This window comes from Athene noctua, chromosome 15 (assembly GCF_965140245.1).
Source record: "Athene noctua chromosome 15, bAthNoc1.hap1.1, whole genome shotgun sequence".
NCBI classification, from domain to species: domain Eukaryota; kingdom Metazoa; phylum Chordata; class Aves; order Strigiformes; family Strigidae; genus Athene; species Athene noctua.
In genome coordinates, this window is record NC_134051.1 from 20236665 (window position 1) to 20260227 (window position 23563).

The 23563-nt window shown below is 46.4% G+C and overlaps 2 protein-coding genes across 5 annotated transcripts in view; both read left to right on the forward strand.

The window, feature by feature from the left end:
* The first annotated feature begins 2 nt into the window (after positions 1–2).
* On the forward strand, positions 3–16478 carry IL4R (interleukin 4 receptor). Its single transcript, XM_074918822.1, has 10 exons — positions 3–367; positions 5110–5223; positions 8634–8772; positions 9626–9777; positions 10841–10995; positions 11596–11752; positions 12539–12638; positions 13257–13326; positions 13464–13540; positions 13650–16478. Exons 2-10 carry the CDS (start codon positions 5154–5156, stop codon positions 15991–15993), a joined length of 3264 nt encoding a protein of 1087 aa, XP_074774923.1. The 5' UTR covers positions 3–367; positions 5110–5153; the 3' UTR covers positions 15994–16478.
* A 118-nt stretch (positions 16479–16596) lies between these two features.
* IL21R (interleukin 21 receptor) overlaps positions 16597–23563 on the forward strand; it is a 28753-nt gene continuing 21786 nt past the window's right edge. For 2 of the 4 annotated variants that reach the window (XM_074918824.1, XM_074918825.1), the window contains exon 1: positions 16597–22741. Coding sequence is in view for 1 of the 4 variants with exons in the window: in XM_074918826.1 (XP_074774927.1) it covers positions 19805–19878 (74 nt within the window). In the remaining 3 variants the exon portion in view is untranslated. The remainder of the gene's footprint in view (positions 22742–23563) is intronic. The other 2 variants (XM_074918823.1, XM_074918826.1) reach the window with 2 other exon arrangements.

A 23563-nucleotide genomic window follows, 5' to 3' on the forward strand; every position in this document is an offset into this window, starting at 1 on the left:
CGGACCCGCCCCATGGGGCGCCCCCCCCGCCCTCGCCCCCGTTCGCGCCGTCCCGGCGGTCTGGGACGGTTCCGGTACCGGACGGGCCCCGGGCCCGGCTGGGCCGCGCAGGGGCGCCACGGGGCTTCGCGTCCCCCTCGTCCTCCCGGAAGCGCCGGCGGCTCCTCCCCGCGACCCCGGCGTAGGCGGCGGCGGGGCCGGGCCGGGCCGGGCTGGGCTGTGCCCGCGGCCGCTTCCGCCGGGCCGCGCTGTGCGGCGGGGGCAGAGGACGCGGATCCGCGGAGCGCGGTGCCCGCGTCGGGGCGGGCCCAGACCGGAGCCCGGGCGCTGGAGCCCGTCGCGCCGCTCCAAGCGGGAGCCGGACCAGGTTAGTCCTCCCCGCCCGGGCGCGGGGTCTCCGCGGTTCGCGCTTGGCGGGGGACGCGGCCCGTGACCGCCCTCCGCACCGCTGCTCCCCCGGCTCGGGGCGGGGGGTGGCCCGGGACGGGCAGAATTCGGGTGGCGGCTCGGAAGAGCCCCCGGGCCCTGCGGAGCGCTGGGGGGCGGCGGGGAGCGCTCGGCCCGGGGCCGGCACCGGCCGCGGCTCCTCCGGGCGCCGGCGGTGGGAGCGTTGGCCTCGGCAGGAGCGATTTTTCCACCTGGAGGCTGCTGAGCTCCGGCGCGCCTCTTGGAGCGTTGGGGACAGAACCGGCGTCATTCCCGGGAGCCTCCTGGGGGCTGGAAATCCCGGCCGACGCCTCCCGCGCTCGCCCGGGGAAGCCGCCCCGGCCGGGGCCGCGCCCGCCGGGCTCTGAGCCGCGGGGCTGCTCCCGGGTCGCGGTGGCTGGTGGCGGCTGCCGGAGGACTCGGGGCCGAGCAGGGCCGAGCTCCCGCGGCCGGGGCACGGAGGCGGGAAGGGGGCTGCCCTGGGCAGGGCGCTCTGCACGCTCTGTGTTTCAGGCGTTTTCAACGTGCCTGGATTAACCAGTTTCCATCGTTTCTGTCAGTTTTAAATTAGAAAATACCTGGATTTACTCTCCTGCTTGCAGACTGTGATCTGCAGTTGGTCGAACTACGTGACAGTACTGCGTCCGTTCTAGGCCCAAAGGCCGTGGTGTTGTGCCCTTTGCTGACTTCTGTCATCTCAATATGTAAATATGTTGGAATGCAGAAACTTCAGTTTAAGTCATAAATAAAACCTGACCAGTTTCAAGTTTTCTAAAGAGGAGCCACGTGCTCGTTTTGAGAGGCTGTTTTCGTATTTATGAGGAGCCGTTTACTCAAATGTGCCCTGTCCCTCTCCAGAAACACAGATGCTGTTTGCTGTGTAAGATGACAGGAGTGGTAGGCGTCCCAAACTGCATGAAGGAATTTGTGGCGTGAGGATGACAACAAAATATTAGTGAAATTACTCATTCTAAAATAATAAAGAATGTCTTTCTCCTTTAAATCTGTCATTCTGAAATTAAATTCCTGCTTTGGTGACCATAGGACGCTGCAGGAAATCCTGTGTGGGTAAGCAATAGCGTGTGTATTGTGCCCTGCAAGACAGAGAATGGGACAGAACCTCCCCACTAAAGAATCTGTAATCCAAGGATCTGGGCATGGAGTGGAGTCTCTGCCTGCCCAGCGCTGTCCGCGGCGGGAACACGAGCACAGTGGTGTGGGAACTGAAGGGCCAAGAGCCCCGTGGGAACAGTTTGCTGTTCTGTTTCGGCAGCACAAAGTGGGAACTACTGAATTTTATCTTTTGGCCCTTCCTTGACCAAAGTTGCCATCCTTAATTACTGGAACTTCTAAATATCTCCCAGTCTCCCCTTCCATCTGAACCTCCTCCCTGACGTACTAGACAGGACTCTCCTCAGCTTCCAAATTCCTGTGAAAACCCACTTTGTCAGACCCCCACGCTCTCCAGCGCACGCCTGCGTTGTGCAGCTGCCTCCAGCAGTCCCGTGGCATGTCAAAGAGCAGGTATTGCCATCTGTGTTCCTGTAAGTCTGCTATTTTATGTAGGCACTTAGGAAAAAAAGAAAAACAAACATTAAAAGCAGCAGTAAAAAAGATGGAAATTACTCCCTAACTTCTTTTCAAATTTTTTTATGAAGTTTTGCTTTTCTTTGCTATGTGCTGCTTATCTTGTTTTAGTCTGCAGTTACAGCCAGTGTTTTAAACCAGAAAGAATAAGACAAGATGTACTTTAATTATAAAAGGGCCAGTTTTAAAATAGGGAGTGGCCCTTTACCTGTGCGATTGCCACAAAGGTAAACTAAGCAGTCTTGAACGGAAATGACTACCTCTGTCTTTGGGCATGAGTTACTCTTTGAGCTTAACAGTTTTGCAAATTATACCTGTAGACTAAATGTGACCCTAATTTATTTAGAAACACAGACCAGAAGTTCTTATTGTTTCTCTTGATAATAAACAAAATCTTTTCAATCGTTTTTTTTTTTTTACAAGAGACGGAAATGATAAATGATCAAAGCCGATCACTGGTGCCAGTACTCACGTAGACTCTCTCCTAGCCCCAATAGAGGTTTCTTCCGTGGCTTTGTCAGTCACTTATGTCCTTTGCACCTTACTTTCCTCAAATATATTGGGATTACTCGTTTTGCTGTGATTTTAGTATTCTCTATACGTGTGAAATACTTTTTCAAGATTGGTATTTCATTATCTGATATAAAAGAAAAGCCTAAGAGCTAACAGACAGGAAACCTATTGCCATTTTAAAAATTTCTCCCGTTGCATTGGATTTATAGTCCATTACCCTTATTAAAAAAAGAGATAAAAATGGTGACAGTTTCGTTAGAGCTATGGGTTAACTCCATTTTCATCACGTGTGCAGATCTCTTCTCCTGTGGGGGAGACGCTTTTGCTCTGCCATCTGCCAGTTCATACATGCTTATGTGGTAGAGGATTCTCTGCCAGAGTTTTAAGAGTTTCTTGGAACTCCAGTCATGTGACAGTATTACTTAACAATGAGTTGAAAGCAGACACTTCCTCTCCTGCAAATTCCAAGAAAAAGGAGCAGTAGAAGAAGGATTTTTTTTTTTTTTTAATGCTGGAGCAGTTTGCTCTTTTTGAGTAGCAGCAAAGGTACTCACATTCTCTTCAAAAAAATTTATTACTGTGTTCAGTCATGTTTTGTCTGTTCCCAAAATGTGAAAAGCTCAGCTCTTGCGTAATAGTTTTCTTTACGAGAAATTTGTCTTTCAAATGTCCTTTTTTACTACATGAGCAGTAACTGCCCCAGAGAAAGTCACAAAAGAGTTTCTAGTCTAATCTGCTATTTTTGCTAACAATGTTCTTATACCTTAACCTCTAAGATTGACATTTTCCATGTTTAATCTTTAGAAGCTTGTTTTAAAGAGAGGTCAATCGTGCACACGAGAATGGAAGAAATGTAGTGTCATTAAACGTGACTTCTGACAAGTGCAGAAACTTGCATTATGAGGTAATTGTCTTGGAGCTGAATCTGACATACTGAAGTAAAGATTGGTCATAAGTGAAGTGCTAGTACTTCTAAAAATATTGGAAAAAAAGATTCTATTTCTACACTTCACAACAGTTTGATTTATGTAGATATATTTATCAATAAGAGGTGTGATTGTCTTTAAAAAAAATTAAAATTTCTGTCCCTTACTCAACTGAGAAAGAGTCTGGCTGTTGCTGAACTTGTGTTTATTCTATTTGAATATTTGACAACAGATATTCAGCAGCTGTGCTTGGGAATCTTCCCTGGTTTAGAGAGGAGTTATTTGAAGGGATATGCCTTTGAGGCTGCACATCCTTACATGTAGACAGTGCCCACATGCGTACTTCCAAAAGGTCATTAAATTTTTCCTAAGATAATCCCTTATAAGTTTATACCACAGCAGACTTGTTCCTTGTGTCTCGTGGGCTGGTGAAACTCAAAGCTGTTAGAAGCGTCCAAGGTCGTTCTGCTGCTGTAGCTGGAGCAGAGGGTGTTGAGCCACCACCAACTAACGTCTTTCAGTGGTCTCTTCTACTTCAAAATCTAACATAAGTTCCGCAGAAAGCCGCGCACCACTCCTGCTAAAAGAGATCTGAGAAGTTCCCTCCCCTTCACTTAGTCACCCCGAGATTCGTGAGGTTTTGAAATCCAAACCAAGGTGCCACCTGGGAACTTGGTGGGTGTCAGCAGGGCAGCTGTAGCAGACAGGTACTGGGAGACCAGGAACCACCGCAAGCAGCGGGGAAGGGGCGGGAGGGAGCCCTGTGAACGGCGTGCTGATCGACAGGTTCTATCCCTCTTTGTACCGAATGCAGTCATGGTTGTTCCGTGTTAGTTAGTGTGACTTCACCTACAAATCTACCAGAATTTTACATGCATCACATAGGCTTCTAGTGACATGAAAGCTGGCAGCCGTAGCTAATCCAGAGTATGATCTTCCACAAAGTGGCTATGTCGCATCAGCAAAACAATCTTGGGGAAGTAAGTTTCTTGAAAGTCTTAAATGAATTATTTCTTCTGGTTTCAGTTTACTTACACAGCTTCACTATGCTTAAAGAATTCTAATATGTAAAAGCTCCATAATTTTCATTCTCCAAAGTGCTGGTTATGTCATGATTAGGTGTGTGTTTTACAACTTCTTTTTAATTGTTTACTGGTTTAGTGAATCTGCACTCTGGTGGAGAAGGGCTCGGAGGTCTTTGCTAAGAGGTTTTTCAGGAGGATGATATTACCTAGGCTACTGGTGATAGGACTTGGGGAAAATGTTTTAGTCAGTAGATCAGGCACTTGATTCTTAAATTCTTACAGTCATCTGAGTGGAATCATAGGGCTTTGGTGCCATGTTGATTGTCAGTGACTTTGGTCTAGTGTTTACCCTTCAGATATCTTGCATACTAGCAGCTTTGCTTTCCTAGTAGCCACAAGAGCTCCACTGCCAATGTCAGCTTAGTATCCTCTGTAACTACAACTTTGCAGAAAAGTCTTCTGGCACAGTTGATTATCCTTATTCTTCCACACTTCTGGTTGTTCCATGAGCAAGCTTTAGGGGCACTGCAGAGGATCTGAATCCAAGCATCTGACAGAGTGGTAGGAAGATCTACACACTTACCTTCGCTGGGACACTGATGTAAGCTTATAGTAGTGTTTTCTGTTGGCAGATTTTCAGCACAGCTTGTCCTACTGAACCGGGCCAGTCTCAGTGATGGCAAGGCTCCCAAGTGCCGCACCGCATACCCTGTGGATCCTTTTCTTTTCATATACAACAAATGAAGGTACGTCTGCAATGTTTCAACTGTCATACTGAAGTTTTTATCTGACAGCATTTTTCCATGACTAGTAGGCAACACTACTACCATCAATTAACTGATATAAAATATGTGAGAAATATCCATATACTGGAATAGCTCTGCTGTAGGGCCTGTAGCTCTGCAGTCAGAGGGCTCCTGTCAGTCCGCGTGCTCCCAGGCATGCAGAATTACTAAATTGGAAAGTTTAGTTGATGGGATTTGAAGAAATTTTGCAGGCGTTTGCTGTCAGACATTACGTGCTCTGACGTGCGCCTGTACCGGGGCAGATGACTGACACGTGATGGCCTGGAGTTCTTCACTGCACCGTTCTCTTGCTCTGGCAGGGTATGTAGCTGCATTAAGTCTAAATGCTGCTTATCAGATAATGGTTATTTTCTGAAGTTCAACTGGCAGGAGCTGAATGTGACAATTTTTTTTCCTTGTATCTTTTATTAGATATGTAAAATCATGTTTTCCAACAATTCATTTTTCTTCTCTGGAAAAATAATCTTACATTTTGTTTTCTATAGTTTTTAAATAGTTCCACAGCAGTCTACATTTTTTTTATTTTCTGTTTTTTTAAGAAAAAAACAAACCAAAGTAGTTAAAATAAAAAATGGCCTGTCTCTAAGAAGGTTTATTAGTTACTTTCTTATGTACTATGAAATAGTGCAATTTGAATTAGTGAGAAGGACAGAGGTTTACAAGAGTGCATTGGCTGTGTCGTCTGATCTAGGTAATCCCACACTCTGTAAATGATCTTTATCAAGGTTTAATTTTACAGATTTTTTTTCCCCTAGTTAGCTAGTTTTAAGTTTCTTCAGCATGGTATTCTAGTTGAGGATTAAAAAAGAAATCCAGTATTTCAGTTCCCTTTTTTTAACTACATGAACTGAAAACAAACTCTGTAGTGTATGTGGTTTCAAAAGGAAATTCTCAAATACCTGAGGTTTTAAAAAAACACAGTGTAGCAGAGATAGAAGAGGGAGAAGGTCACAGGAAGAGAATACAGAAAACAATTTAGAGTTCTGGAAAGACATGAGGACACTGAAAGGCAAGATACATAGCTTAACACAGCAGGAAGAACTTCATTTAATTGAAGTATTCTTGTAAGTGTCTTGAAAAATAATGATGTTCATCTTTAAAGGGCTTAAAAATGTTAGTACTTCTTTTAAAAATGCATCTTAAAGTGGAAAAAAAAAAAAAGAAACTGACAATAAAAATACAAATGGCAACAAATACAAACAACAGCAACCAGATAAATAGATGATGGCTCTTTTAAAATAAATGAGCAGTGTGACTGTTACAGTATTGCAGAAGTTTGATCTTTAACTTGCTGCTCTTCTGATGATTCTTGGGTTTTTTGAAGAATCAGGAACCATGCAGAACAAAAGGAAATAAAATGAGGTGCTGCCATCCAGAAAGGATATGAGTTGATAGTTCTTATCTACAAGATAAATACCTAGCCTTAGTAAGTAAAACAAAACATTTTCTAAATATTTGAACACTAATGAAACCATGAGCTGCAGTCAGTTCTAGGTTTATAACCAGTCAATATACCAGACAATTTAGATTATGATTTTTGTAGAATTTTAAAATGGTTCCTTGACACTGCTGTACATCCTCATTTGCCTGGGTGAGCCTCGCTGAAGTTACTGAGCTTACTCAGGTGATCCAGGACTGCTGGGTAGCCAAGTTTTGTGGGAGGCCTTTTAGAAAAGGAAGCGAAAGTGATGTGGGGATTTTAATGAGGGTGAACGACCATACACTGACAGTACTAAACAATTAAGTGTTTCTTTGATTTGGGTTTTTATTGAAGTACAAGAGGGTCTGGTGGTCAATCCCATTGTATGTCGTATTGTGGCCACTAAAAGGCTTCTGACCATCACATTTATTACATTTGCAGATACTGTACTGTGCCAGGGTATGCTGAAGTTATATTAGAATAAATAGCACAAACGGATTACAGAAAAGTAGAAATGTAAGAAGGACAAAATGAAATTAGGTATTTTTGACACAAAAGTTTTTGCTTGGGAGGAATAATCTGAAACTTAGGTACCCACTGGAAAGAATAAGCCCATGAAGCGGCAGCAGCTGAAGGACAAGGGCCTTCACAGGATGTGAACTGTTGGCACCTTAATCTTGAATTTGCAATGTAAATGACAAGACTGGAGAGTTAGTAACCTGCTGGGCCATGTAAACAAAATTGGCCCTTGTATAATTGCCACAGGAACCTTCTGTCAGAATCCCTTAGATAACTATCAGAAAAATATCAGGGAATAGGATTCTGAAAACCAGCCAAAGCTATTCTGAATTTTTACAGGGAATTGGGATGTAGAGCAGGAGGGAATGATTTAGATCGGTACACCTTGTGCAAGAAAAGGGAGGTGTTGTTAACATTTACAAATAATAGAGAATTCAAACATCAGAGAAGGCGAATAATTGTTTGGGATGATAAAAGTATTAGCTATTTCTGACTTTTATATTTAGAAATGATCACATTCCAGTTCCACGTTTGGCACGCTCTTTGTCCTAATAACAGCATGGCCTCATTGTCACATAGCTCCTCCTCTCCTGTCCCTTGTTTCACTCATGTGGAGTGCATTGAAATAATGGAAAATGAGGCTGTAAGGGATACTGAAGGCTGTGTGTTCCACTTCCCAGTTCTAACAAAGTTATTTTGACCAGTGCTTTCTATTTTTTTCTTAAATACTGCCAGTGGAAGAGTTTGTAAACACAACCATTAGGAGTGGAGGGACTTTGGGCTCTTCTGTCCCCTCTCTGTGCCTGGAACAATGCAGCCAGATCTCTCCAGGTTTCAGAGTACTATCATAACAATGAAATAGAAGAAAGAACAGGAAATAATGGGCAAAATTGAGAAAAGGTGTATGCTAGAAGAAAGCCTGTGAGAGGAAGATCTTCTAGGCACTGGGGAACCATTCTGGGGAGGCAGAGGGCTTGTGTTTGGGAAGCTTAGAACCACTGTGGATAGAGCGCAAGCGCATGCCTGTAGGCAGTGATCCTGGTCTGACTGTTAATTGTCTGCACTTTGGTTTTTGAACCTTCTGTATTAACACATACGATGATGCTGGTTTATAATTAAATGTCGCTCTGTTTTAGATAGAAAATCTGATTCTGATAGCACTACGCTTGGAAGACTGTGTTGGATGAGTTGTGCCTTTCTATTTCAATATTGCTCCCGAGACCACCTTCCTCTCCAAGACTGTAGATGTCTCTGGAAAGGTGGAGACGTTTGGTGACATGCATCTTTCCATTTATCCAGAACACAAAAAATAACAAATTTATAGGGGGTTGGTAGCTCTGTTTAGATGGAAAAATTAATGTTTCTGCTTAGTCCAATCTATTGATTCTCATTGTGTGCTGCTTCCCCCTAGTTATGGCTGCAGGACACGTACAGGAGTTTGCATGTTTCAGTGACTATGACAAAGAGCTGGTTTGTCACTGGAAGGTGCCTGCACAAATTAATTGCTCCAGAGAATTCCTGCTCTCCTACAGGACCTATTTTTCTCCAAAGTAAGTGTTTAATAAAATGTTACATTACCATTGTTGGAACTTCATGTATCTTTTACCCATTATCAGCTTTGATTCCCTCTCTCTACCATGGGTGTCCAGGACAGAAAGTAATCCAGTTTATTTGTCTTGCCAGGAGGAAAATGGGTTGCTGCAGTTACCAGCACTCTGTTCAGCGTGCAGTGTTCTCTCCTGCAGACCTCTCTGCACTCTTAGGACAGAGAAGGGGTCAAGTCCTACCCGTAGGAGTGGTAGGGCTCTCATAAATTTACCCAACCTTCCTTTCATGTAAAATTTTACCTCCTTAAGAAGAAATCCCACCTGATTTACCAGTCTGTAGCCTGTGTGAAAGGTGCTGTCCTTGGGAGCCCAGGTGATTCTCTCTGCATACGGCCTCACTCCGCGTTCAAGCACAGACTGTTGTCCCTGTTCTGCAGCAGGGCCAGTCATCTCCTACAAAGAAAGAAGCATCTGGGCTCTCCCATTCTGCTCTGTATTATTTCTCCACGCAGACATCCAAATAACCTCACTTTATAGGCTGTAGTAAACCTTTTCCTCTACTAGCAAACTGTAAGTCCGCTCCTTTAGAGGTTGAAATGTGACAAAGGGTGTTAATTTTTCCTCTTGGGATCAATCTTTAGCCTTTTTGTCAAGTTTTTCATTATTGTCATACAGATATCCAAGGGGCATTTGGGGGAGCTCAGTTTTGGTTTGAATTTGTTTGGACTAAGGATTTTTAGGAACTGAGATCGTCTGATTTGATTAACTCTACACACTGGGAAGCTTGATTTCGCCTTTTCAAGAAATAGTGTGCCGTGCTGTCCAAATATCACATAATTTTCTGCCTGTTTTTCAGAAACGTGTGTGTCCCTGAGAATGGAAAAGACAGTTTAAGCTGCACATGTACAATATGTCCAGACTATTTTGTATCAGCCCTCACCTATCTTGTAACTCTAACGTTCAATGGGACTGATATGTGGAATTACAGTGTTACACCAGCCCTGGTTGGTAAGAAACTGTTTACTTTATCACAAGGACGTCTGATTCACGTCTGTTTACTTTATCACAAGGACATCACTGGAACAGTTTTTCCTTATCAGAGGTGAAATGCAACATGCTGGTTTAAATGCAAAATCCCTTTGGCTTAGAAACATGATTCTGGAGTAGATTCTTAAGGAGATGGTATAATAATGGGGCAAGCAGAGAGTGATTCTTCCTCTAGCTGTACCCTCTCAGCTCCCAGCCAGCAGCTGTTTTGGGCCTTAGATGTGTCTTTAGTGCATTTTATTTGTGTTATTTTTATTCCAGAATAAAGAGAAATGTGCTGCTTCCAATTTCTAGAGAGACACTAGGCTGTTCCTACTGAAACTTCTTCCATTCCTGTCTCTGTCATACTCTGATTTTTCATGCTAGTTGAATCATGCCCCCAAACAGAGATTTTTACAGTAATTGCTGTTGGACTGTAACAACCAGTGATGAAAAGTTAATGACTCTGCTCTTTCACAGGACAGAGCATAGGTACAGTTTGTGTCTCTATAAGCACCTGATTTGTCTAGAACAGTGTGCTTGTCCCAGTGCTTGTCACCTCAAGCACTCAGAAACCATTCACATACCTTAGGCAGGCTTTCACCTGCACTGGCAAGCTGGTTCTTTTCACAATACTTGATTGTTGCTGCTGCTTATCAGCAGGGTAAACAGGAGCCTGCACCAGTTTCCAAGACGGGTGGCCAGGACAGCCAGGCCACCGGCCGTCAGAGCTCTGTGCCTACCCCACAGCACAACCTGCTGTTGTGAGGGCACAGGCAGGTTGTTCCCATTTTTCCAGGCTGAAAACTGCATCCAGTGAACTTGCATTTTGTTCAGCCAGCTCGAAGATTCAGTGCTGGTTAATGAATGCCTTGCTGTTGCTCTGTTTTGGCCTCTATATCCTTGTGCTACAGCATAGTGAAAAGGTTAAGTGCATTGACTGTGATGAGATTTTGGTCTCTAGTGAATGTTTGTGTGTCTGCTTCTCTCCATCAGTGCTTTCCCATTGTCATGTTCTCCTTAATTGTGTTTTTTTAACATACAGTTAAGCCAAGGGCCCCCAAAAATCTTACCGTTAAGAAAGTTGAAAATGGTAATTTCAACCTGAGCTGGGAGGAGGCGTATTCTCCTCCATCCATGCTCTCTGGACAGCCAGTCATCTATGAAGTGAAATACTGGAGCAAGCAGCAAGCAACAGAGGTAAGAGACAGTCTTTTCATTTTCTGTCTCTCTGGAGCTTTTGAGTTTAAAAAGTCCTCTGAAGAGACTTGAAACCATTTAATAAATAATGGTGTAAGGGCCAGCAAGGGCAAGTCCCGCAGTGTTCCTGGTCACACATTTGCCACAGGTCACGTTGTCCCAGGGTGGTTCCGCTGGGCTCTGAAGGGTTGAAACTCTCCTGACTGCCACCCCAAAATGGTCTGCTGCTCACAGTGACAGGGCAGAGATTGAAAATACAGTGCTATGCTGCTGTTCCCTGAACTTCGTTTGCTCCATAGACATCAGGAAGCTGGAGGCTGTTCATGACTCCGTGACACACTTAAGGCATTTCAGACACCCTCCTGAACATTCCAGCACGTTAGGGCTGGGCCCCTTCTGGTAGGGGAGGAACATGCGTGGTGCATGGCACAGATAACCACCCACTCATGGCAACAAAATGCGGTATCACACAGAGCAAATTAAATACACGGTCATTCACTTGTGAAAGGTCACTGAAACACCTAACACTTGTTATTAGATTGCTGTCACTAACCCTTCACCTCAAAGAAATCAAAGTGAACTTTCTCACTTTCTTTTCAGGTTTCTGTAAAAGCAATTAACTACCAGGCAAAAAACTTTGAAATTGCTGCAAGCTCCTTGAGGAGAGGCTATGATTATGTTGCAAGTGTAAGGTGTAACTATACAGACTACCCAGCATACTGGAGTGAATGGAGCGAAGAAGTTGAGTTTCACTATGGTAGGTATTGTAACAAACAGCAGCTTGGTAAAGGGATGGTACAGTTTTGTAAAGCATATCACATATACCCCGCTGCTCTCTTCTCAGAGGAGAGTTGCAGAATCATCATCTTCATCCTTTTGAATGTATTCTGGGTACATCTATTAAGGCTTACAAAGAGACTAAACATAAGAAGGCAACTCCTGGGGAAACTGAGGAAGAGGTGACCCAAGGGAAGGTGGGTGGTTTAGCCTTGCAAAAAGGAGGCTGAAAGGGGATGTGTGTTCGCTATAAATATTTCGTGAAGTAGACACCAGGGAAGGAGAAGAGATATTTAAACTGAAGAACAACATTGACATAAGAGCAAGTTGGGTATAAATGAACAAGAGATTTAATCTGCAAGTTAAGTGATACTTTAACTGTCAGAGGCCTGAGGGTTTATAAAAATCTCTGAGGAGTGACGGAGAGGACAAGAAGCATAGCTGTACTACAGTGGAGATGGTAATGCCATTTTAGGGACTGTGTGGCAGGTTTGTCCCCGACAAATGGCCTCCCAGCACACACAGCTCTCCCGGCTCCCAACGCTGCCAGCGACTGACTGCAGTACCTGCGCTGGTCTTTGACACACGCCAGACACCATCACCACTGCTAGCTCTGTGTGTTCTGGTGTTTGTCTGCTGGAGGCTTTATTTTTACATCCTCTAAAGGAGCATCTTTTTAAGGTGCAGGAGAAGAGAAGTGAATTTGGTTTTGCCAGTACTTGTATTTATGCGCATACTCGTGTAGCTGTATCTGTTTATTTAACAGATTACCAAGTAACAGCTGAAGACATTCTGCAGATGGCTGTCCCTGTATCCTGCATACTGATCATGGCAGTGTCTGTAATGTGTTACTTCTGTTTTACCAAGTATGTATCACACTGTTCGCAGGTTTCGTGGAGTAGCAGCTTGCACAGCTATCAGCATTGCTGTTGTTTAGCTGGATGCCCAGTAGCACAGGAATCTAATGTTATGCTTTTCCTCAGCACCTTTATCTGGCTCTCTATGAGCAAACGTTTTATAAACACAAATCAGTTGCACTCTGTCATTTTCTGAATATATAACTGAGTATTCTCTATTAATCTTACTCATATGGGCTTCTTACAGCATCCAAAACAGGCTGCAGTTACGGGGTTTGTCAGTTTTTGACCCCAGTCTTTGCTGGAGTTCCAGTAATGATGGTTAAATATCTGTATTTATTTTTAAATTTTTTTTTAGTGGTGATGTGAAAGTGGTGTACTATCTGTTTCACACGTCATTTCAAACATGATTAGAAGAACATGTGACTGGTTGTGCAGAGCAGTCATGCACCAAACATATAAACATCTTTGCACTAGTTTAATAAAAAGCAGCACTTGGAGATGCACAGATCAAGCACTTCCTGTTGCTGAATGCAGATGGCTAAGAGAGAAAAATAGAAGAGGGAAGTGTACGCTGATGAAGCCAAGATGCAGTTAAAGCAAACAATTTTAATTCTTCCTTTGCAGAGTGAAGAAAGAATGGTGGGATCAAATCCCAAATCCAGCGAAGAGCCATTTGGTTGTAAAAAATGTCAAGGTAATTTAAAGACTTTGCAAAAAATACCTTTTCCTGATCACCATATGTAGAATATGTAATAAGTGCTATTGTCTGGTTAGTGCAGGGGATACGAAATACAATTCATGTGTCCTAAATCTGATTTGTATATTTTTTAGTTTTCAGTTTTGTGCTACATTGATGAAATTAAGTTCCCTTTCCATGACTTAAAGCAGAGTCACATGGAAAACCAAATGTAAGTAAGATAAAGGGAAAAAGAAACCAAAAACCTCTACTTTATAACGTAAAATTGTTTCCTATTTCATAAACATTAACTGTCCTTTCCTTTTGACTTCCAAAAACAGAAGTTGCAAGAACTGTCTGGCTCAAAGTTTATCAAGCCAAAACTTCAAGGGAAAAGGTAACATCGGAAATGCTGAGAAATCTTGCAGTTGCCACAGCAAGTCTGGAGAGTGGCTCCCAAAAGGGAGTAGTGCAGATTTAACCCCCGAGACAATTCTGGTTGAAGAGTCTGTAGAAATCTGTGAATGTCTGACAGATGTTGAGGCTGAGAGCCAGGAAGAGACCAGTGACCAGCTGACCACGTTTGAGCCTTGTGAGAGCAGTGTCAGTGCTTTCAGGGAGCACACTGAACACAATGATGCACTAGCGAGGATGTTCATTGATCTTCTGGCAGATGAAAACAGCATGCAAGGCAATGAAGACCCAGACATCATCACAGATGAGAATAAAACCTTTGAGAAATTTGAATCAGAAAATCCATCACAGCGAAGTCCAAAAGAAAGTGCAGCCCAGAGCCAGCAGCCATGTGATATTTCTCATACAGTCTCCCTTTTCACCAAAGCCTTTCAAGATAACTACAATTGTAGCACAGACAGCAAGAAGTCAGAACAATCAGAAGAATCCTTTGAATCTGGCTATCGGAGCTCGAGCATAAATTCTGCTTCTCTGGATGCAAGAGATCTTCAACATATGGTTCATCAAAGCCTGTTTCCATGCAGTTCTGAAAGCCAGCATGACTTGTGTGTCCTGATCCAGGAATCTCCAAATAAACCATCCTTTGGGACCAAAAAAGACAGAATAAGCAATCCTGCACACAAGAGCTGTGACACACTTACGTCTCCATCCGTGGAGGCCTGTGACTCGGGGTACAAGAGCTGTGACACCCTTGTCTCTCCATCCATGGAGCCCTGTGGCTCGGGGTACAAGAGCTGTGACACCCTTGTCTGTCCATCCGTGGAGCCCTGTGACTCGGGATACAAGAGCTGTGACACCCTTGTCTGTCCATCCGTGGAGCCCTGTGACTCGGGGTACAAGAGCTGTGACACCCTTGTCTCTCCATCCGTGGAGCCCTGTGGCTCGGGGTACAAGAGCTGTGACACCCTTGTCTCTCCATCCGTGGAGCCCTGTGGCTCGGGGTACAAGAGTTTTGATATTCTTGTGTCTGCAAGCAAGGAACCAAGCAGCTCTGTGTATAAGAGCTTTGACAGCCTCATGTCTCAGTCTGTGGCTAACAGTAGCCTGACTCAGTGTTTCAAAAACATGTGTTCCTCACCACCTTTGACACAGTTTTCAGAGACAGTAGAACTTAGCTGCAGAGATCAAATTTATCAACCCCCAAGCAATCAGACATGTTATGCCAACTACGGATCTCCCTGCACTGAGCCTGATTTTCAAAACACCTGTTCAGAACATACTGATTTTCCATCTTTCTCCACACACACAAATGACAGTACTTCAGCTTTCCTACCAGAGGAAGAAATATATAAGCAAGTAATGTATCAAAATGTTCAAAAGAAGGCCAATAGAATTTCTTGCCCCATTGGACCTCAACCATCTGGGTATCAGCCTTTTGATAATGCAGTTAAATGTCATGGTATGTACAGTGACAATGACAGTGAAGTTATTTCTAGGTCATTCTATGAACCCTTCATTTGTCTTTTGTACAACAACCTGAGAGAAACACCTCCAGATACCATCGTCTGTGAACCTGACCAGAGGACAGATGACCACATGTGTGTGCTTGTACAGGGTTTTGACTGCAGCCTTGTCCCAGGTTCCGCCTCTAGTGACAATGTCACAGAGACCAGTGATGGCAGCCTTTGGATCATCGACTCTAATGAGCTGTCTAGTGATAGCAAAGATGAAAATACCAGTAGAGATGAACAGCTGTTGCATTTGGTAGAGCTGAACTGTCAAGATTTTAACAGCAGAGAAAGAACTATAAAGGGGACAAAACCTGACAGCTTTAACTCTACTGGTAAAGGAACGCAAGAGAGCATCAGCAACAGACTAAATACTGCCTTTCACTGCCACACGCACAACTACTTGGGGAAACTTGGAAATGCAGGGGAAAATAAAGAGGTGATAAAGCATGTGGTAGGCAGGAGGTGTGGCTCAGCAGCTGGCTTACCAGAAGAGTCACTGGACAGCGCTGGGCTAAACTCAGACAGAAAAACTGCAGAGCCCCTGGAGCTCCTGGTCCCAGACAAGTTGTCACCTCCTCTTTTTGTGGATAACTCCTGTCCTGATTCTCACACCGTTTCCAGGGAGGGTTCTGGACTGGCACCTGCAGTTAAAAAAAGTCCAGTAGAACTATTGAGAGAAAACAACAGGAAGAATGAGAAAAAAATTAAACTTGTACAGGCCCTTGCCCAGGAGGACAACTGCTACATGAAGGTAGCCTAGCCACACTTGCCAAGGCTGAACCAAACCAGTCTTTGGGAATAAACTGTATGGCAAATTGAAATGTTGCTTTTCTTCCAATCTTGCTGAGGTGAGGGCTGCTGCAGGGGGGTTGTAACGTGGTGCAGGCCCTGGGACGGCGGGGGTTAGCACCGAACGCTTGCAGCTACAACTCGAAGGGGCTGAAGCCAGAGCTAGAGTTTCTCTGGCCATGATTGCTCTCTGAAGGTGAGCGGCAGCTGCATGAAGTCAGGGTTCTTAGTACAGCTCCGGTGGTTGTTGCCCCGGCTCTGTACGTCTTCACACCTGGACATGGAATGTAGGTGCAGGTCGAAGGGAAGCGACTGACTTGCACTGGCAGCATCACACAGCTTCCATAATTTATTTACTGGGGAGGAGGGAGGTCCTGTGTGCCTAGCCCCAGCATGGGGTACTTGTTTCTATACTTGCTCAATCTAGACCTGAAATAAAGATTATTGTCATTTGGGCTTAAGCAATGCTGTTATTGATGGTTAGTTTCTTATTCTGTGGAAGCAGTTATTCCACACTTTTACAGCTGTAAGTGAAATCAGACATTTCTAAGCAGTGTTTTCCCAGAAAGTTTATGGTCAGACTCCCTAAATTGATGGAGTGGTTTTTTTAGCTTCTCATTCTTGTCCAGTCAGAATGGGAATTATGCCTGCAGCTTTAAGGTGGCATATTCTTATTGTTGGATAATTGTTCCAAAAGTTTTACAACTCTGTATTTTTCTAGGGCATTATTATCTATTTTGGTATGGTACATTCCACCCTAGTATGCTGGCAAGTGGCACAAACTAGTGAAGACCTATTAAGTAATTTTATGTGTATTAAAATATGTGTGTATTCTCATCATTTAGAAAACCTTATTTGAATTGCCATTCATAAGAAAGGAAACACTAATGCCACAGAAAGTGGTTTAATGTGTTTTGTAAGTAAGATTTTTGCACCACAAATCTCTCTTCAAAGTTCAGGTTGGCCAAGTAGTAGAAGTGTCTATGCATCAATTTTGCAGCAGTAAAAAAGGGTGTGTAAGCCCTGGAAGGAGACTTGCAGGGAAGTGTCTGTGTTCAGATGTGATAGTTGATGTTGTGTAGGCACTGGTTTGTGGCTCACTTTCACTAAAGTGGTGGTTAGTGAAAGATCTTGCTGTTTGTAGTTAAGGTGCTGATCGGCATGTTTTTATTGTTTTACCGAAAATACCAGGTTGAATTTTATTTTCATTCTGGCAAGATTTAATTCTATCAGAAATACTCTTTTGTTGTGTGAGGTCCGTTGCTGCTGTAGTTAACATAGGCACATTCTGTGATGGGGGGTGCGTGAGGCAGATGAAGAGGCTTTCCAGGACCTGTCAGCAAAACCCGCACTGAGGTGGTGGAACAGGAAGAGGCAGAGGCCATGGTTTGCCTCATGAGTAAGCCGACTCACTTCCCTAAATGCAAGCAGAGTCAAGTTTAGGCAAAATCCCACAGCTAGTTATTGCAGCTCCCCAGAGCAGGTTCCTCACCGCTTACTGTGGCAGCACAGGGCTGTTAAGGGAGGTGCAGGGACACCACCGGTGCTTTCTTACCCTTGTGCTCCTTGTGCCACCCTCCGGGAAGGCTTCGCCTGGCTGGAGCAGCCAGGAGGGGGGTTTGCTCAGGCCAGGACTGGGAAGCCGTTTGCTGCAGCACTTCTCTGCAGAGCCCCAGCTTCATTCTGCCTTTCCCTGGCTTTTCTTCTACAGAGCTGTGCCCTCCTGTCTGCTCATTTCTGCTGAATGTCTTTACGTGCAGGGGTATTCTTCCCCTTCTCTCCCTCAGTGTTTCTCTGGTGGCGTCAAACTGTAACTCTCCGAGAAGGGGGAGACCTACTCCTGCGCCTTTGCATAACCCGAACTGGCGGTAAAGCCCGGGGCTGGCTGGGCGGGCAGCTCGCCCGGCCCGAGGGGCAAGGGTCCGGCTGAGCGGGACCTCGGCTCCCTCCTCCCGCGCCTCCGCTCCGCCGCCTGGGCCAGCGCCGGGCCGGTCTGGGGACGGGTCCCCGCGCAGGGCCGGGCCGGGCCGGTCTGGGGACGGGTCCCCGCGCAGGGCCGGGCCGCCCGGGCTGCGGGAGCGCCTGCCCCGGCCTGGCCCCAGGCAGGTGTGGGCCCGGCAGAGGCAGCTCGGCCGCCCCGGAGAGGAGCTCCGCTCCCGCAGGCCGCGGCCCTCCGAGCACGGGCTGTGGAGCTAGCGCGGGGCTCCTACCGGCACGGAATTACTGATGGCAGTCAGGGCATTTTCGGTGTTTCTCAGGTGGTTCTGCAGGGCTGCAGTGCGAATGGAGCCCTGCGCGAAGTTCTGGCTTAGTTGCAGTGCCGTTTGTTACGCGCTGACAATTCCTCCACCTCCACATCTCACCTGGCCGCCTGCCAGGTGTTAGCACCTGCCTCACCGCGAGGGCAATGGCTTCCCGAGAAAAGCGGGTGTGTTCCCAGTTCGGGAAAAGCTCGTTCTGACTGACTGCCTTTCCGTTGCAGAGAATGCCATAGCCTTGCCTTTTTGTCTTTTTCTTTCTGAACGGTGTTAGGTCCTTGGAAACAGGCACCTGTACAGAAAAGCTGTTGGCAAACCCAATCACAAGATTGTTGCCGCCTGTGAAAAACTAACACTGACCCCAAGATGAGGGTGTGACTAGGCTGGAGCAGGGACTTGAGAACGTGGGATCAAGTTCTAAGGGCAGGTTAATTTAGGATGAAGAAGTAGCTTTTTAAATAATTTGTCTCTGCATCTTGCTTTGGGTCTCTGCATTGTTCAGGCAGGGTGCAAGAATGTCCAAGTGCTTATCTATCATGAGATACAAACTTTATCTAAGAAAACAAATTATTTTAGGTGTTGCATTCTAGCAGTGACGTGGCCAAAGAACAAAGGATGAGAGAACCAAATGAGGTGGTTGTAACTTCCAAAACCCTGCTCCCTAATGTTTACTTCTGACTGTGGAGTTATGTGACAAAACTCCTTAGTAAATAGAGACTGAGAGGACAGTTTGCTTTCTCCTAGCCTTTTCTGTAGAAAACTCCTTAGGGAGCATGTTTTGTGCAGTTTGTATTCTAGCTCTGAGAGACGAGCTTCCAAAGGGTGTAATTTTGCTTACAGTTGCTTTCACAAAAAAATAGGTGCTTTTGACTAATTCTCAGGGAAAGTGCCCAGGCATGTGCATGTGTGTGGGCACACATTGATTGTTTCCCCTCTCTGCAGATTGCCCAGTGCAAGTTCTGCCCCAGGCTCCCACATGGTGCTGTATCATGATCACTCAGTACCCAGAATTTTAATTTTTTTCACCATGCTGCTATGACTGAGGCAGCCACGTCATGCTGCCAGCTTTTCATCAGATGTTGCAGCCATGGCACGCAGCCCTCGGGGCCCCTCTGACTGAACTGTGGTGATGAGGTTGGAAACCGAGTGGCAGCTCAGCCTGAACTTGCTGACAGCCAGAGCGCTGAGACCAATGAGCTGGTCTGTTTTTCAGCTGCAGGACTATCGTCTCTCAAAGCAGATTTCTCCAAAGCAAAGGAAAAAAACAGCCAAGTGAGGAAGAGGGCACTCTCCAGGTACCTCACTAACACACGTAGCCGTACCTCGGCGTCTTTTCCCAGAGCCCCTGGTAACAGCCGCCAGCACCACCACTGATTTGCTAAGTCCTGGCTATTCTCATTCCTCTGACAAGCTGAGAAAGCAACGCTGAGAGGAACTTTGCTGCTGTACTCTGGCTGAAGGTGCTTTGCTCTGTCCCGTGTGCTGTGCTGCTTCCATCCTGTCTCTTCTGTGGCTTTCTGCAACATGGAAATTTTCACACAGTCACCTTCTACCCCTCCAGGAAGACAAAAGAGAATTAAAACTGACTCCATCTCTAGGTGAGGAGTGGGGAACTGTCTGCTGTGAAACATTTAGCGACATGGGGGGAGGAGCAACTGTTTCCTTCTTTTGCTCTTAGCCAGAATACTTCCTATAAAACTCTGACCATCTGTGCAGGAGACCTGAAGTTCTGTATTGTGAATGCAGAGGGGCAGTTGTCACAGCCAGAGCTGGCAGAGTCCCAGCCTGTCTTGGATAGAGGGGTGAGTGCGCTAGGCCTGCGGCAGCCCGGGGAGCCTGGCAGGCGCCCGAAGGAGCTCCTGCTGCAGCTCAGTGATGGATCAGCCCAGCCAGGGTCCTCTCTGTGTTCTGCCCTGTAAGAGCAGGGTGTTTGCAGCAGCGTGGTGTTTGTCCTCTGCTTGAAGGTTACTGAGTTGGTGACTAACACACCACCGGGACTTTCCTACTTGCTGCTGTTTCCCCAGCTCTTAGACATGGGGGAATTTGCCATAAGATGAAGAGTTTGAGGTTGGCTGCTTCTCCCCAGCTCAGCCACTGCTGGTTTCACTTTCGGTGAGCCACCCACACAGAAACAAGGATTAAAACAGGGTGAGAAAGCGCTGGGCTGCCTTCCGGGGGTAGATTTTCCATACGTGGCTCAGGGTTGTAACCAGTCCCTGGTTCTTGAGTTGCTGTGAGAACCAGGTCCTCACTGGCCGTGGCTGTCCCTGAAGTTAGTGCTCTCGTCCCCTGGTGAGGAGGCAGCGGAGGCCTCGAGGAGCCAGCTCTGCCAGCTCCTGCTGCGGTGTTCGCTAACCAGTGCTGGTGTCTGCCAGGCCCTGGCTTTGAAGGTTACACAGGGCAGGTAGGAGGAACACATGTTCTCCTCAACACCAGGGACACAGTAGAAGCATCACCTGCCTCATTTCCTCCACAGGGGCAGGAATTAAGACCCATAGTTTAGCATGTGCCATCTGTTCACTCTGAGCTGGGCCCAGCCCCTGCAAAGACAAGTGGTGCAGAAGCATCGGGGTACAGAAGCATCAGGGATTCTTTCCACTTCTGGTCAGGCTGCTTCTGCTGTTCTTACAACTTGTCTCAAAAACCTTCAGCTGTGGTCCCTAGTGTGAAGGACCAACACATTCAACTGCTGTCCGTGTTGTCTGTTTTGTGTGTTATCTGTCATTGTTTTAGCTTCTTGCAGCTCCTAGCACATCACTTTCCACCTTTTGCACGGGCACGGTGTCAGGGTGCGGAGTGTGGAAGTGAGCTCTGCAGAGCTGGGCACAGAACAGCACCCAGGGGACCCCAGCAGCTTCCTCGTTCGAGCAGGAGCCTCACACCACAACCAAAGCCACGGTGGAGCGTGGAATCCCCCCAGCCTCTATGTTTTGTAGGAACAACCTTCAGAGTTCTCCTCTTCTTGCTGAGCACTTAAACATTTACCAGTGCTGATTTGGATGCAGATACACTGATGCGACACAATTTAATCGCGCTTGTCCCTGTACTTTTGTGGAGCCAATAACCCCATGTTTTGGCCTTCTTAGCCTCAGACAAAACAAGTTTCTGCCTTCTGCCGCTTTATAGTGAGCTCCTACCAGCATCAGAGCAAAGCCACAGCTTCACAAAACTTGGACTGCCCTGAAAAAGTCTCACGAAGCCTTTTGTCTTCTACGTGCAGAAATGTATTTTGAATTTTTGGAAGTATTAGTTTCTTTGGAGCAATCTGTTTCCATGAAAATCCTGTTTATCTCCGATGTTGATAATATGCCCCAATGAAAAGCATCTTGCAATACATATAACTCTGCCTGTTTGTCCATCCTGCACCCCCCTCCCGCCTTTTCTCCTAAAGACATGGTGCATCCCCCAGTGACATGAGAAGCTCCCAACCACGTTAGGGCTGCAGGGTTTGGGATGGAGCCTGTGCCCTGCTGCGTGCTCGTCTTGCTGCGTGCCACGTGGAGGCAACAGGCGATGCGAGCCATTGGCTTTTTCTTCAAAAGTCAGAGGTTGAAAATCACCTTGGTGTTTTCACCCTGTCAGAAGTGCCAGCAGCCATGCAAGGCACCCGCTGTTGCTGTTCCCAGCCCCAGGTGTGGGTGCCCTGCTGTAAACGCTCCTGGCCAGGCAGCACTGGTGGGATGTGCTGATTTTTGGCAGCTGTGGTAAAACAGAGATCCAAGAGGCTCAGGTGAGGTTCTTGCCATAAATAGCTGTTTGCCAGTAGCAGAGTTCTGGTCTTGGTGCATCCCTGTGAGCAGAGGCCTGGGGACAAGCTGATGGATGTTGGCTCTAAATGGCTCCGTTTCTGCCAACCTGCATGGGAGAAGCGGGGAGTTCTGCCAGCGCTGCGGACTTGGGTGAGTGCTGTGGGGACGTGTGGTGACCGGCTGACCACATGCGGAGCTCGAGCTCTTTGGAAGCACAGAAGGTGTGACCTGGGACCAGCCTGGCTGTGAGAGGGGAGGGTGGAGCGGGCAGGACGCCTCAGCTGAACAGACAAGGAAAGGCTGATGCTTAGCTGGTGAAGCTGCAGGAACCCAACGGCAGGGCAGGGCTCTGACACGCACCCGGAGGGGAGTAGTGCTGGTGGCTATCCAAAGGGTGCCAGGCTCCTGGAGAAGGGTGGTGTGGCAGCTGCCCTGGGGAGAGCGTGCGTTCCCGTGGCTGAGGGCCTGCGGTGCAGGGAGGCTGCTGGTGAGATGCTCTGGGCATGTTTTGCATGGTGCAGATGAGGGTGGTGGGTTTGAGCCTGAGCAGAGCTGTGGGTTTCTGTTCCAGATGGTTAGGGTGAGTTCACAGGCACAGTCATTCCTGTTTCTGTTTACCAGCATGCGTCTGGTGATTTCCTAAGAGAAGATACAAGCCTCTGTGTGATCCCCTCCGTGTGAGCAAGACGTGCATAGCGATTGCTCTGGGAAGGTAAGCCTTTTTCCTCTGGCAGAGACAGGGATGTGCTCGTGCTACAGCTTTCATGCCAAATGGGTTCAGACTTGATGTGTGTTGGGGAAAACAAGAGGCTGAGGCTGATGTTGGTGACTACAAAGATGCAACTGGCAAAGGCGAAAGGCAGGCAGGAGGGTGCTGGGGTCTCTGTGGGCGGCACTCAGCATTCCCCAGAGTAAAAGCGACGCACTCTTTCCTCATCCTGTGTCGCTTGCAGGCCGCCAGCTGAGGGGCTTTGTTGTTTTTCAACCTGCTGCTTTGCTGACTAACACCTCTGCTTTCTGCCTGGCTCATTCATACTTTACCCCATTTCCTGAGCTTTGAGGCGGTTTCTTCTATTGCTTTCCCTTCCGGTAGAACACTGTTACTCATGTCTCAGCTGTTCTTCTGCCATTTTTTTACTCATTACTTATCGTAATGTATGATTATCTTCCTCCTAAATGTCATCAGTCAGTAAAGGTAGCTTTGACGCTAGAGTTACACCAGGTCTGTATCTTTGATGATGCTGAGGATATAGTTTTAATTCTGTTGTGACAGAAAGAAAATACAGAGGTAGAACGGTTTGTGTGGGTTTTCTTCCTCTCGTCATGAACTTGATAACTGCAAGTGTCACTAATTCTCCCTTCTAGAGAAAGGAATTGCAAGCTCTGTTTGTTATTTCCTCTATGCATATTTATTCTTGCTCATAAATACATATGGATGTTTCCCTTCTTCCAGTCATGGCAAAATGCTTTGGGGTCATCAATAACTTTAGCAGAATCCACCAAGCCTTCCCTGGTGTGCCCTTCATGCTTGCCT

Excerpts from the sequence above, each read along its gene's own strand:
- IL4R (XM_074918822.1), top strand. The coding sequence starts at position 5,154 with ATGGCAAGGCTCCCAAGTGCCGCACCGCATACCCTGTGGATCCTTTTC. Across the intron at positions 5,224-8,633 it reads TTCATATACAACAAATGAAG|TTATGGCTGCAGGACACGTA; the intron begins GTACGTCTGCAA and ends GCTTCCCCCTAG. Across the intron at positions 9,778-10,840 it reads TGTTACACCAGCCCTGGTTG|TTAAGCCAAGGGCCCCCAAA; the intron begins GTAAGAAACTGT and ends TTTAACATACAG.